At 27.2% G+C, this 13,254-nt stretch overlaps 1 protein-coding gene across 2 annotated transcripts in view; it reads left to right on the forward strand.

Annotated features, from left to right (window-relative positions):
- LOC136985886 (uncharacterized) overlaps positions 1–13,254 on the forward strand; it is a 148,081-nt gene that overhangs the window by 17,352 nt on the left and 117,475 nt on the right. For both annotated transcript variants that reach the window (XM_067283265.1, XM_067283266.1), the window contains exons 4-5: positions 2,966–3,130; positions 8,967–9,134. In XM_067283265.1, the coding sequence (XP_067139366.1) occupies positions 2,966–3,130; positions 8,967–9,134 (333 nt within the window). The remainder of the gene's footprint in view (positions 1–2,965; positions 3,131–8,966; positions 9,135–13,254) is intronic.

A 13,254-nucleotide genomic window follows, 5' to 3' on the forward strand; every position in this document is an offset into this window, starting at 1 on the left:
TGAAATATGAATACAAATTATTAAAAATTTACAAATCATTAATAATAATTTTAACTTGTAAGCAAATTTTTTATTTACAGGTGTATTATTTTACAATCAATCAAACTTCATTAAATCAATTTTTTTTTTATATATTGATAGAATTTACTATGCTTTATTATTGGGAAAAAATTTATATATATATATATATATATATATAATTCTATACAATTTTTTACAGGATTAATTGAATACAGGATTAATTTATATATATATATATATATATATATATATATAATTTTTTCCCAATAATAAAGCATAGTAAATTCTATCAATATATAAAAAAAATTGATTTAATGGAGTTTGATTGATTGTAAAATAATACACCTGTAAATATAATTTGTAAACCTGTAAATTTTGGAACTGTGTGTGTGTGTATACTATTCCAAATCTAAAGTATTCTCTTTTAAAATTTATTTTGTATACTAGTACTTTTTTATATATTAACAGGACTTATTATACTGGAAACTATGGACACAAAGGCATAATAATTAATAACTAAAGTATTCTCATTTTAAAATAAAATATAGACCAGACGTACACATATTCATACAAATTAAAAAGTTATTTATTAATAAAATAAATGTATATACAAACTTTGACATAAAATGCAACTGTGGATGCATCCATCAACATCATTGTTTTTTTACATTTAAAAATTAGAATTTGTCTGTCAGTTTTCTGTATTTTGTTATTTTAATGGCTTCTAAAAGTGACTTATTAGTTAATAAGTTAATTAAATTAAATTTTGGCTTACGATGGGGAAACATTCTCCATCATAAGCCAAAATTAAATTTAATCTTTATCATTCTTTAATCTTTTGCATCTTGTAATAAATACTATTGAAAAAAAAATTGTTTTCCAATAATAATTTTAGATTTTCTATATAATATTTTAATTATTTTGCCTAATGGATGATCTTTTAAGGTTAAAATCATTTAAGCAAATTCATGTTAAAGTTTGTTTATGTATTATATTTAACATGGATTTGCTTAAATAGAAAACTTTGTAATTGTTGATAACCATAAACGTAACTGTTCAAATACTTGGGACAAAGTACTTGAACAGTTAGTAAGTACTTGTAATTAAAAGCACTAATTAATTTTAACAATAAAGATTTTTTGAATTACTTAATTAAATTCAAAATTGATTAATAGTTACTAATGTTTTTTACAATATGGATACACTCAAGTTTTTGGCCGAAATTCATATTAATTACAATTATCATTAATATAGTCCAAAATAATCTGGCAGTTCGACTTATATTAGGAAATGAGATTTAGGCTTTGGTTTATTTATTACTGGAAATTGATTACTAAATTTCTTTTTTGTATGATTGGTTAAATTTTATTTTTTTTCAATCTGCAAATTAAATTTCTAGATTTTGTTACAGTTTATGTACTATTCTCGTTTTCAATAATTTTAATTCTATCACAACCTGACATTTTATCCTTTAGTTTGTCTAGGTATTTTATGCCAATATCATCATTTCTTTATAATCTTATTAAAGTTTAATTTCATAAATAGTATGAAGATTTGAATTTTTGTCATTTGAGTCATTGAGTAAATCTGAATTTGTCAGATATTTTTAAATAACTGCAAGCAGTTACACTAAAGTTTTATATTATAAAAAATTTTTATTGCTTGTAATTATGAAGCAAAGAGCAAATATTAAATACCTTTGCAAGTTGAATAAAAGTATTAGTGAAATCTACAAACCAATAAAGTATATAATTATTGTTTTTAAGTGGTTTGTAAGAATTTAGAATATAGTTATCACAGTCCTGAAAGTAATCTAGAATAGTTTGAATTCCAGAAAGACTCAAAAATATTTTGCAAAAAACTTTCATACTATTTTCCTCAACATGGCTGATGATGATACTTTTACCAGTTATCATAATCAGTTTGACTAGTGCTTTAAACATTAAATGTTAATGATTTTAATTATTATTTGCTTGCAGTACAGTACAGTAGAGCATCGTTTATCCGAAAACCGGTTAACCGAAAGCTTTCCAGTCGGACTGTGTCGTGCTAAATCAAACGTTTTTGATACCAGATTAACTTCTAAAGTATAATTATTTTGTTTTTATATTTTTCAATATATTTATTTTGTTTGTACAAAATAAAGAAATAATTTTTAATGATACAATAGCCTCGATTATTATTATAAAAATTTTCGTTAGGCTTAAAATTGATGAAAATTCAACACGAAGCAACACGCGACGGAGAAAATTTTCAACATCGGACTGGTTAATATATTTTTTCGTACATATTCGGTTATTCGAAAAAATCAGTTATCCGAACAACCCCAGTCCTCAATTGATTTGGATAAACGATGCCCTACTGTAATTTAAATTGTCAGCATTTCTTAGTTTAGCAATCTCCAACTTTATTCATTAAATAGAACCATGTAAATATAAAACAAAATGTTCATATTTACTAATATTAATAACAAAACATCAATTAACAGTTTCTAGTTGTAACTAAACATTGTTATTTTTCATTGGTCTGTTTGGTTTTTAATGCAATTCACACACTTACATTTCATATTATCAGTTTTATGAAATACAACAAAATGAATACAGTGCATATTTCATTGTACTGCTACATACATACAGTAACAATATTCATAAATTTTATCAATTAGTTTTAAAATTACTATTACTATGTATATCAATGATTTATTTATGGTGTATCCCTTGTAACTTTTCAAAGTATATTTGTTGTAATATAATCACGACCCCTTTGAAAAAGATGTTTTCTTCAATTATGCATTAAAAAAGGGTGACAAAGGTTTGAGAGAGACTTCAATAAGTGAAAAATATATATTTGTATATTATGTAAATTTAATGTGTAACCATATCTTAAATTTAAGTAAATTTGAAATATGTTTTTAAAATTGTATATTAAAATGTGTTTTCTCTAGATGCAAAACGTGATTTAGTATGTTATGAATCAATAAGTTCTGCAACTTGTACTTCATCTGAAGAGATGTGTGTAGATAATTCAAGAGCTATTTCATTATCAAATTCAAATAATTATCATTTGAATAAAAGAATATTTGAATTAACAGATAAAGAAACACCATTTGGTAAGAACACCGAATATTTTTAAAAATTACATAAAATACTTAAATTTTAATAAAGTTTGAGTTTTAGCTTGTGTTAAATATAAATAATTTTATTGTCTTCTTTCTCTGATTGATAGAATTAAGTAATATATTAATTAATTATAGTTAATATTTCTAAATATTTTTAGTTTCAGTAATATTACAAGCAGAATATTAGAATCAATATTAGAATCTTAAACAATAAGATAATTGTGCACATATCAATCCACAAAGTGAATATCTAAAATCTCTGGTATTCAGTTTGGGATTGGATCTATTTATTTTTTATAATTTATTTATAAATCACAAAACATCAAAATTTTTCAAATAAATTACATTATTTAAGAATTAATTCATATCTAATTTATTGAAATAGCAAAACTTTTTAAAATAAACATTTAAAATGAGCTTGATAGTAAAATCCCAATTAACTGAGATTCTGCATTATCCAAGACAAATCTGTAAGTGAATATCCTACAATTCTTATGCTTTAATTCATAAAAGAAAGCTTAAAATGATGTATTAAAAAATAATTTGTTTCTGTTCCCTTTTATCATTCATCTTCAATGTGAGACAACCATTCATATTAAAACATAATAATAATAATTTTTATAATTACACATTTTTATTCTTAAAGCTATTGTAGGTATAAGCTATATAATAAATTACATAAAAATTGTTGTTCTTTTATATGATTAAATTTACTAAGGTATAAGAGGCTTAAAAGTGATACCATACAAATCTTTTATATTTGTAATTTTTAAATTATTATATTTCAGAAGTTAGCAAAAGTATATTATTCTTTTTCATTATTAAGAGAAATATGTTTATTAAAGCAATCAATAATTTATTTTCAATCACAATTAAAAGTGATGTATTACACGTTAATATTAATTTTAGTTAAATGAGGGTGTTTTCTTTTTACAAAGTATCAGCAACATTTTCATATTTTTTATTTTTATCATAAAAGATTTTTGTTGATGGCGAAATAAAAATATGTTGTTAATTGAAAATTTGTTTTAAATGGTTGCATTTGTTCAGTTGAGTACCAAATGACATTTTCCAGAATTTGTGTTCAAATACCACATTGTTCAAGTATTGAGATACCACCATAAATCATTCATCATTTTATGAATGTTTGCTTGCTTACAGTTAAAAAAAGTTTAATAGTTCTTATCTAAAAATGTTTAAATAAACTCTTTTGTTTTTATATTGTCTATTTGGACCTTGTCTATTAATAGGACTTATTATACTGGTGTAGTTTGTGATTAGCAAAAAAAGGAAGTCTTAATCAAAAGGTAAAACAAAATATCTTTATTTTCACCTTATGTTTAAATAAACTTTACTAAATTTGAAGATTAATTTATAAAAAGAGTTGCTTTCGGTCTTAAGAGCTAAAGACTGAAAGCAACGACAACAACACCTGGTTGATTGGAAAGTTAGGACAAGGAAGAAAAAATTTCACTATCAGTTTTCATTAAAGTAAACCTGACAAAGTACAAAATAATTTGAAAATTTCAATGGTTTAATCCTTTGTTAACTAGCGTAACAATTCATACTCTCTGTTTAAATTCGATTTTTATAAAATTTTTGACCACAGATGTCAGCACTTGATGGCAACCACTTGTCCACCTTCTGTTTTACATATTTTTGTCCAGGTGGTACCTATAAAACCATTAGTTGGAATTTTTGGAATTCACTTTTGCTTTTTCGCTTAAAGACTGCTTTGTGTTTGTGTTGCAGGTAAGGTTCCATTCCTTTTCTTTGTTTGTTTTATTCAATCATTTGTTCATTTTTCTATTTAGTTTTCTATATATAATAAAGTAATTTACTTTTTAAGATATATACGGTATATTTTTCATAATTTCAAATATAAATTTTGATCGTATATCGAATCATATTTTCAATGTATTATTTGTAATTGTTTTATTTTATATTTCCGATTCAGTTATCATAATTTTTTTTATTATACTTTTAGTTTTATATTGTAACATATTGTTATATATAGTTTATTTTTTTTTAATTAGATTTATCGATTTTCACCCACATTTTATTTTACATCATGGCATCAACATCCAATGCAAATAAAATGTTAGATGACTCTGACTTACTGGAATACATGGAGAATATGTCAGATTCTATTTTAGAATCTGACTCTGACCCTGAGATAAGCATGTACGAGTATGAAGGGTCAGATAATTACTCAGAAGATGATTTGGCCTCTCCAAGCCTCTCTAATCCCCCTATACAATCCATAAGTGATGACGATGATGATGACTATCAGGAGGTTCTATCTCCAGAACAACCTTCTTCACTTCCTTTTACTTTTCTAGAGCTAGCTGGCCCTAAACACATGCTCCCTCCAGATTCACTCCCAATTGCATATTTCAATCATTTTTTTACAATGACTTTGCTCAATCTATTAATAATAGTCACAGAATCAAATCATTACACTCAACAAGTGATAAATGGCATGGGGGTAATGTTCCATCCTTTCTGAAGAACTGGTCCAAAATTTTAGTCATAGAAATAAAGGGGTTTTTAGCATGTATATTGTATATGGGATTGATCAAAAAGCCTACCGAAGCATCCTACTGGTCCACTTCTTCCTCCCAAGCCACTCCATGGTTTGGGAAAATGTTTCCAAGAACCCACTTTTATCACTTGTTACTTTTTCCATTTTGTCAATAACTCTAAGTTATCTGACCCAGCAGAAGAAGAATGCGATCCTTGTGCAAAATATCAACCGCTGGTCCATCATGCTAACAGAGTGTTCCAACATCACTACACGCCACACCAGGAAATTTGTGTGGATGGGAGCCTTATTGGTACCAAAAATAAAGCCTGTCTCATGCAGTACCTTCCAAAGAAACATCACCATAAGTGGGGCATAAAATTTTGGATGCTGTGTGACAGTCTCTAAGTACTGCTTGAGTTTTCTCACTTATAGAGGGGCCAGGTCTCATTAAAAAAAAAACAACAATTCTAAATTTGGTCTAGGGTACAGCATTGCAAAAAAATTGCTTGAGATTGGGTTGTACCTGAATTCAGGTTATCATCTTTTTGTAGATAACTTCTTCATGTCGGTTCCTCTTGTTCGATCTTTATATTCACTGGGCACCTATATCACTGGCACTGTTTGACGAAACAGAAAACATTTACCAGCTCCACTGAAATCTAAGTTTTCTGTCGGCCAAACATCTTATTTTAGATCTGGCCCATTGTTAGCCTGTGGCTTCTGAGAAAAATCATCTCAAAAATATCCAATCCAGCCATGCAAGGATGTGTGAAGAACAAATTTTTAAGCGTGTAGTGGCTAAGTCAAAGCCACAAATAATATTATAATACAATAAATTTATGAGTGGAGTCAATATATCGGACATGATGTATGCATACTTGGATAAGAGAAAGACCATGAAATACTGGAAAAAAGTTGGGTTCAACATCATATCCAGTATGGTGTTGAACTTGTATCTACTCTACAAGGAGAATTTCAGAGGTTCTGGAAAACTAAACTCTAGGTATGCCTTTTACATCTCAATAATAGAGAGCTTGGAGGGGGAATGGCTAGCAACAAAAACCCTTCCTCAAGATCCTTGAGGACCAAAAGAACTGAGAAAATTACCAGAAAGAAAAGAGCCTAGGTGCTGTGTCTGCACTAGTGCTGGATTGAAGAGGTGATCGAGAAATATCTGCACTCGTTGCCTCAAGGGATTACATCCTGAATGTTTCCCAATGCATCAGTGCTGACATCGATAGGTATGTGATATAATTCTGATCAAACATTTTTCATAATATTATATGCATTATCAATCTTGCAGCAAATGCAAAAAATAATAAACTCTCTTACAGATTTGGTCCTGACTGCATCACAGATGCATTTTTTTTATTTTTAATTTTGATGTAAAAAGTCAACGATGATATGTTTATCATGAAAATTTTGATTCTTGTTTGATTTAATGTGAATAAAGTATACTAGTTGAGAGCAAAATAAAAGTTTTGATTTCAAACAAATGTTTGATATAATGTGTGATAATTTCAAGACAAAAAAAAAATATACATGCGTAAATGTTATATGGAGTTGTACAAAACAATATTCTATGTGGTTCTTGCTCAGTGCCAGAAAAAAACTAGCTAACCAGACATTGTTAATTTTAACAAAAAGTTATGAAATTTCAAGTTTAAATGTTTCAGTTCTGATAAATTATTTTTTTTTTTTCTTATAAAATTCTCTAATAAAATTTATTGGAAAATACAGTGTTTAAAACTAAAGATATTAATAAATATATGTGATTTTTTTTCACATGAATATAATAATAATTAGATTTTAAAATAATATGGCCTGACTGACTTTGACTGGCCTATACTGTATTGCTCTCAGTTGTCTTACAAAATAAACGTAAACCAGAAGTTGTTCAGGAAAGGGTTAATAGCAATAGTGCTTTCAATGGCAATTTATTGGTCTGAAAGTAATCCTTGTGCTCAGGACACAAACTGTAAATGGCCATTCTTTAAAAAGAACCTGTGTGGCCCATGCTCTTTCATTCCACATCACTGGCAGTCTTTCTTTAATTATGGAATTTTTTTTGAATGCTGAAGGGTTCCCAGAGTGATAGGCAAGAAGGTGGTTATGCTTCATATCACCACTGGTAGGTTTCAAAAGTAACATCAGTGGATTTCATGGGTTTATGTCCAGGAATATTTTTCTCATCTTTCATGATGTGTAGGTATGATTAGGCATGCACTTCCAAAATAAACTAGTTTCATCACAATCGAAAATTTGTTGTGGGCAATATCCTTCTTTTTTAATGAATTCTTGAAATTTGAGACAACTCTGCAGACTCACCTTGTATTACCAAGATTACCACATGCTTAATGGCAGATTTCCTTTTAAACTTTGCAAACTATCCAGTGGTAGTCTTGAATTCCATCTCCTCATTTGATAAATGTGGAGTTTGTTTTTTACAGTTCTTTAAAAATTTCTCTAGTCTTCTCTTGAATGATAGTCATACAGGTTACATTTCTTTTCATTTTCCTTTCTTTTATCCAAACTAAAAGCAATCTCTTTTTCATGGATAGAACAACTTTGTTTCTCAGATGTGATTTTCATTACTCCTTTATCGGCTTGAGTCTTCTTGATTGTATCTTTCTTAGCTAAGATTGTGCCTACTGTAGACCTGTTCAAGCCATACTGCCTAGCTACATCAGACATCATCTGCCCATTCTCTACCTTGTCTGTTATCTCTTGCTTGGTTTCTCTGGTGAGCACAGTTCTTGACATTCCACTCTTTTTAGACACACCATATTACTAGTTTTTTTAAAATAAAAAGTTCAGTAAAGCACTTACAAAAATTTACAGAACAGAAATCAACTAGCATACAAAAAGATTATGTATACAACTATCAAAGTCTCATTCCAGAAATTGTTCATAAATGGCAGTAAAGTACAGTTCTACAAATCTTATACACAGTATCACTTCTTAGTTTGTTCTGTGAGGTGTGTGTTATCCAAATGTGTTTATTGTATAAACATAAAAATCTTTCACAAAAGTGTTTATTGTTCAATTTGTTTGCAGTCTGAACTGTTTGTTAACCAATCATCCACTGTATAAACTGTGTTATTTACATCATTAATGAATTTTTGATCATCAATGTTGGGTCCAGTCTCATTTGAGCTGGCTAAATGGGGATTGTAAATGTATTTATAAATTTTTTATTCTTATAATACAAATTTATAATAATATTTAATGTAATATATATAATATTCTTATAATACAAGTTAGTATTGCTAAATTAATTAATTTTTAAAATGTTTTTAGAAATTAAATCTGGTTTGACATATCATGAATCGAGAGGTTCTTCTAATACATCACATGAAGAAAATAGTGAATATTTGGATAATTCTACAGATCATTTCATTTTACCTGGTCCAAGTAATTATTTGCTGAATAAACAATTTGAATTAGGAGATCAAGATGATCTGTCTGGTAAGACAATCATCTAATGTATTGTATTATTTAAATATTTATTAGAGATTAAAAATTTTTTCCACAGTCCTAGTATGACTGAGCTAATGGTTTTTTGGCAGATTTTATTTTTATTCATCTATTAAAATAGTATTTTTATTATGTTATATGTTTAATAATTTCAAAAGGTAGGATTATAAACTAAAACAAGCAATTTATATTTGATTTCTGTATGGATTTATGATAGTTTACTGAATATAATTTAGTTAGTAGCTAGGAATATTTGTTTATTTAAAAAAGAGGGTAGAACCAGTACTACTCATTGGGATTGCCTGGGGTGAAGTAAGAAGAAAGCTTAAGGCAAAGGCAAAGAGGAAAATTCAAAAAGGATAGCAAAAAGGATGAAAAGGGGAAGACATGGGCATCTGCATCACATTTATAAAAGAACAAAAATACAATACCATACAGTTTAGTGAAATATACATATAGTTCTTACAATGCCCTTTAGCATGAAGTGACCAATTAAACAAAAACACATTACAACACCTGTGGTCCAAAATAACAAACAGAGAACAATATACGATTCACTGAAAGTCTGATAACAGTGCTTGCATTGAATCTAAGAAGGTTCTGGAAGAGGGCTTGGCTACTGGTGAAAGCATCCAGAGGACAGGGCCAGTTGTAGCCCTGTAGGAGTCTGTATATAAGGATTTTTTTTTATTTAAAAGAATATTTCTTTTATAAAATCTTAAAGGTTACACATAAGAGCTCTCTTTTTTTAATTATTGGGCTGCAATTTTCAAATTGTGGATTTATACATTCTATCTATCCTTCGTTAATCTCAAGAACAGAAAGAGTTACACAGATCAAAATTAGGAACAGCTATGGAAGGCTTAAGTACTGAAGGCCTCCAATTAACTATATATGAACTTCTGGTTCAGACTGGAAGTTGTGATTTCAGTTCAAAATTTTCTTGAGTACAGAGTTGTACAGATGACCAGCATGACTTCATTGTTATCAGGAGAAGTATGATGTACAGGGACAAGACACTACTAAGTTGCAAACTAGATATGGAAAGCCTGGGGCTAGAGACCCCAATTAACCATATACAAATTTCTGGTCTGGACCAGAAATCATGTAATTTTTTTAAAATAAAAAGGTGATTAAAAACTGCAGTTTGGCATTGTAACAATGTCATAGTAAGTAATTGCTCGTTGTTTTTATTTGTATGTGTATTGATGATGATATGATCAATTTTTGTTTACTCATTAATTAACATAAAAGAGTAAAATAAAATTTCTTAGTAAAGTATTTCTAAAATTGTACATTATTCAGAATTTTTAATTGTTAAATACTAAAAATTTTAATATTTACAGGCTAAAATAAATTATACTATCTTCAAATATCACAAATCACTAGTTTATAAAAAATTGTGCTGAAGAAGGGAAATTGTTCTAGTTTATAATTTTACTTTGTTGAAAAATGTAGTGAAACTTATCTAAAAGTAATTTCATTTCAGATTTTATAATGATTTAATTATTTATTGTATTTTTTCAGGAATAGATGAAAATAAAACATTAATCTGTAGTATATGTAATAATAAATTTAATTCAAAAGAGGACTTGAAAAGACATTTTCTATTACATCTAGAAGAGAACCCTTTTTGGTGTGATATATGTCAGAAAAGATTTCCACGAAAAAATAGTCTAAAGAAACATCTTAAAATTCACAATAGGATACCTGCTCAAACTCAAACTATAGATAAATCTTTTACCTGTGAAATCTGTTTAAAGATATTTAAAAACAGAGGTAATTTGAAAAGACATCTTATAGTTCATACTGGAGAGAAACCATTTGTGTGTGACATCTGCAAGAAAAGGTTTACTCAAAGAGAATCACTTATTTGTCATACACGAATTCATACTGGAGAAAAGCCTTTTGTGTGTGACATTTGTCACGAAAGATTCAGGTATAGGAACTTATACAAGAGTCATAGATTAAGGCATTTAAATAAATGCTGACCAAACAGTGTTTTTAATATATTTGTGAATAGAATTTCAAACATTTGTTCTAAGCAAAATATGAAAACTATCCATTATTTAACAAGTTTTATGTAACTTATTAATCTGAATTTTTCATAAAATTGATAAAGATAGATTTTTATTTTTATTTAATGCATAGGTGTTTATTTTAATTTTTTTTAAAGAATTTAAAACTAATCAGAAATAGGAATTTCTGAGTTATGTGAATGAATAAATAAATGTTGAATCTTAATGTATTATAAAATATGCATTTTAAATCATAGGCTCAGATTAATGGAAGAAGATACATTGTCACGTGATGGAGTTCTGTTAATAATAACAGAATAATTGTTTTAAAAATTTTATATCCATTGATTCATGTAAATTATTTGTCTGTATATTAGGTAATAGAAATATTACTGGATAAAAAATTTTATAAACAAATAAAATTTAGTGAGTTATTTTTAAAATAATTTTTCGTGTATTAAAATTGTTATTTATTTATTGTTTTAGTTTATTTTATACTGAAGTACTTTGTTGATTTAAAATCTTTACATGACCAAGTATATACAGTTAAAGATAAAAGAATTAAAAAAATATTAAAATTATTAAAATTTAATAAACGCTTATATAACTTTAATATGGAGTTTTTGATATTTGGAAAATCGGTTTTTACTTTTAATATACATGCTCACAATTTTTATAAAAATTATAAAGTAATTACAGTATATTCATGACAGATATCAAATTACAATTAAGAAAATGTTTACATTTGGTTGAATAGGGAAAGTAGCATAAACATCATTCTACCACCTTGAGATACTGTATTGTACCTGTATTCATATATGGTCAGGAATCTTTGATGGATGTTGCATTCTATCCATCACTGTCCAATTTCATCATTGGGGAGTAGAAGTTTTCCTTCCTGTTACCATATTCTGCCTTAAAAATCAAGAAAACCCCTACTGAAATTAGGACGGACATATTAAAAAATTCTCCTAGTGCCATAAAGATCTTACAAATCATATTTCTTAAATCTCTTTAAACTTCATAAACTTGTCATTTTCATCTATTACTTCATAGTTTATATTTTTATCTTTAATTGTATATATTTGTAAAAATTTTAAACAATGTTTAAATTAGAAATGTTGAAAAAGATTGTTTAGATTCTTAATAGATATTATAAATTTTAAAATATTCAGTTATAAAAAATTCTAACAAGTGAATTTTGTATTTAAGTTATGTAGTTATTGAAATTGGGAAATAAAAGTGTCCCAAAAATGTTTTCTCATATATAAATGTGCGCTTGGTTGCTTGATGATATTTTGTATAAACAAATGCAAATCACATCATTCAAAACAAATACAGTAATTATAATTGCTAGAATTTATTACTTACAGATAAAAAATTTATTAAAGCTCTACTTTAATATAGTAATTTTGTAAAAATTTCTAAGAAATACAAATTTTAAGACTAGAGGAGGGATAATTAAAATAATACAATAAACAATTTTTTATAAAATCTTTCTTAAAAGTGTATTAATATTGACAGTAATTAACAAAAAAATATATAAAGTAAAAGTTAATGTGAATCTAGTTCAAAAAGTAACAACAAAAATACATAAATACATAGTAAATAATATATTGAATAGAAATTTTTAAAATATTAAAAATGTGTAATAAAGTTTAGCATTATAAAGAACATATTTTGTAAACATGTTAATCTGTTAAGATTTTAATCATCATTAAACTATAAACTCTAGCTAAACCATACAGATATCTGATCATGAGTGTATGGAGAGAGACTTGAGGTGCAGGGAGCTGATTTGCTTGAAATTTTACACACACAAAAAGACCAGTTTTTAATTTACTATCACTGATAATTTTTTTGCTTTTTCTGTGTGATTGCTTTTTTTTCTTTGCTTTGCCCAAACTTTCTCCACTGCTCACATCTAGGAACACAATTGCTTCCTGTTCTCCATGATGTGTACTTCAGTATATCTGACCTTGGATGATTTAACATGATTTTACTAACAGAATTGTAGAGAATGTCAGAACATGACATTGATTCAGAAGTGTACTATGTATTTATTAGAGAACACATGTTTAAAAAAGCTTGGG

Source organism: Centruroides vittatus, unplaced genomic scaffold, assembly GCF_030686945.1.
Source record: "Centruroides vittatus isolate TY-2023 unplaced genomic scaffold, ASM3068694v2 contig_980, whole genome shotgun sequence".
Lineage (NCBI taxonomy): Eukaryota > Metazoa > Arthropoda > Arachnida > Scorpiones > Buthidae > Centruroides > Centruroides vittatus.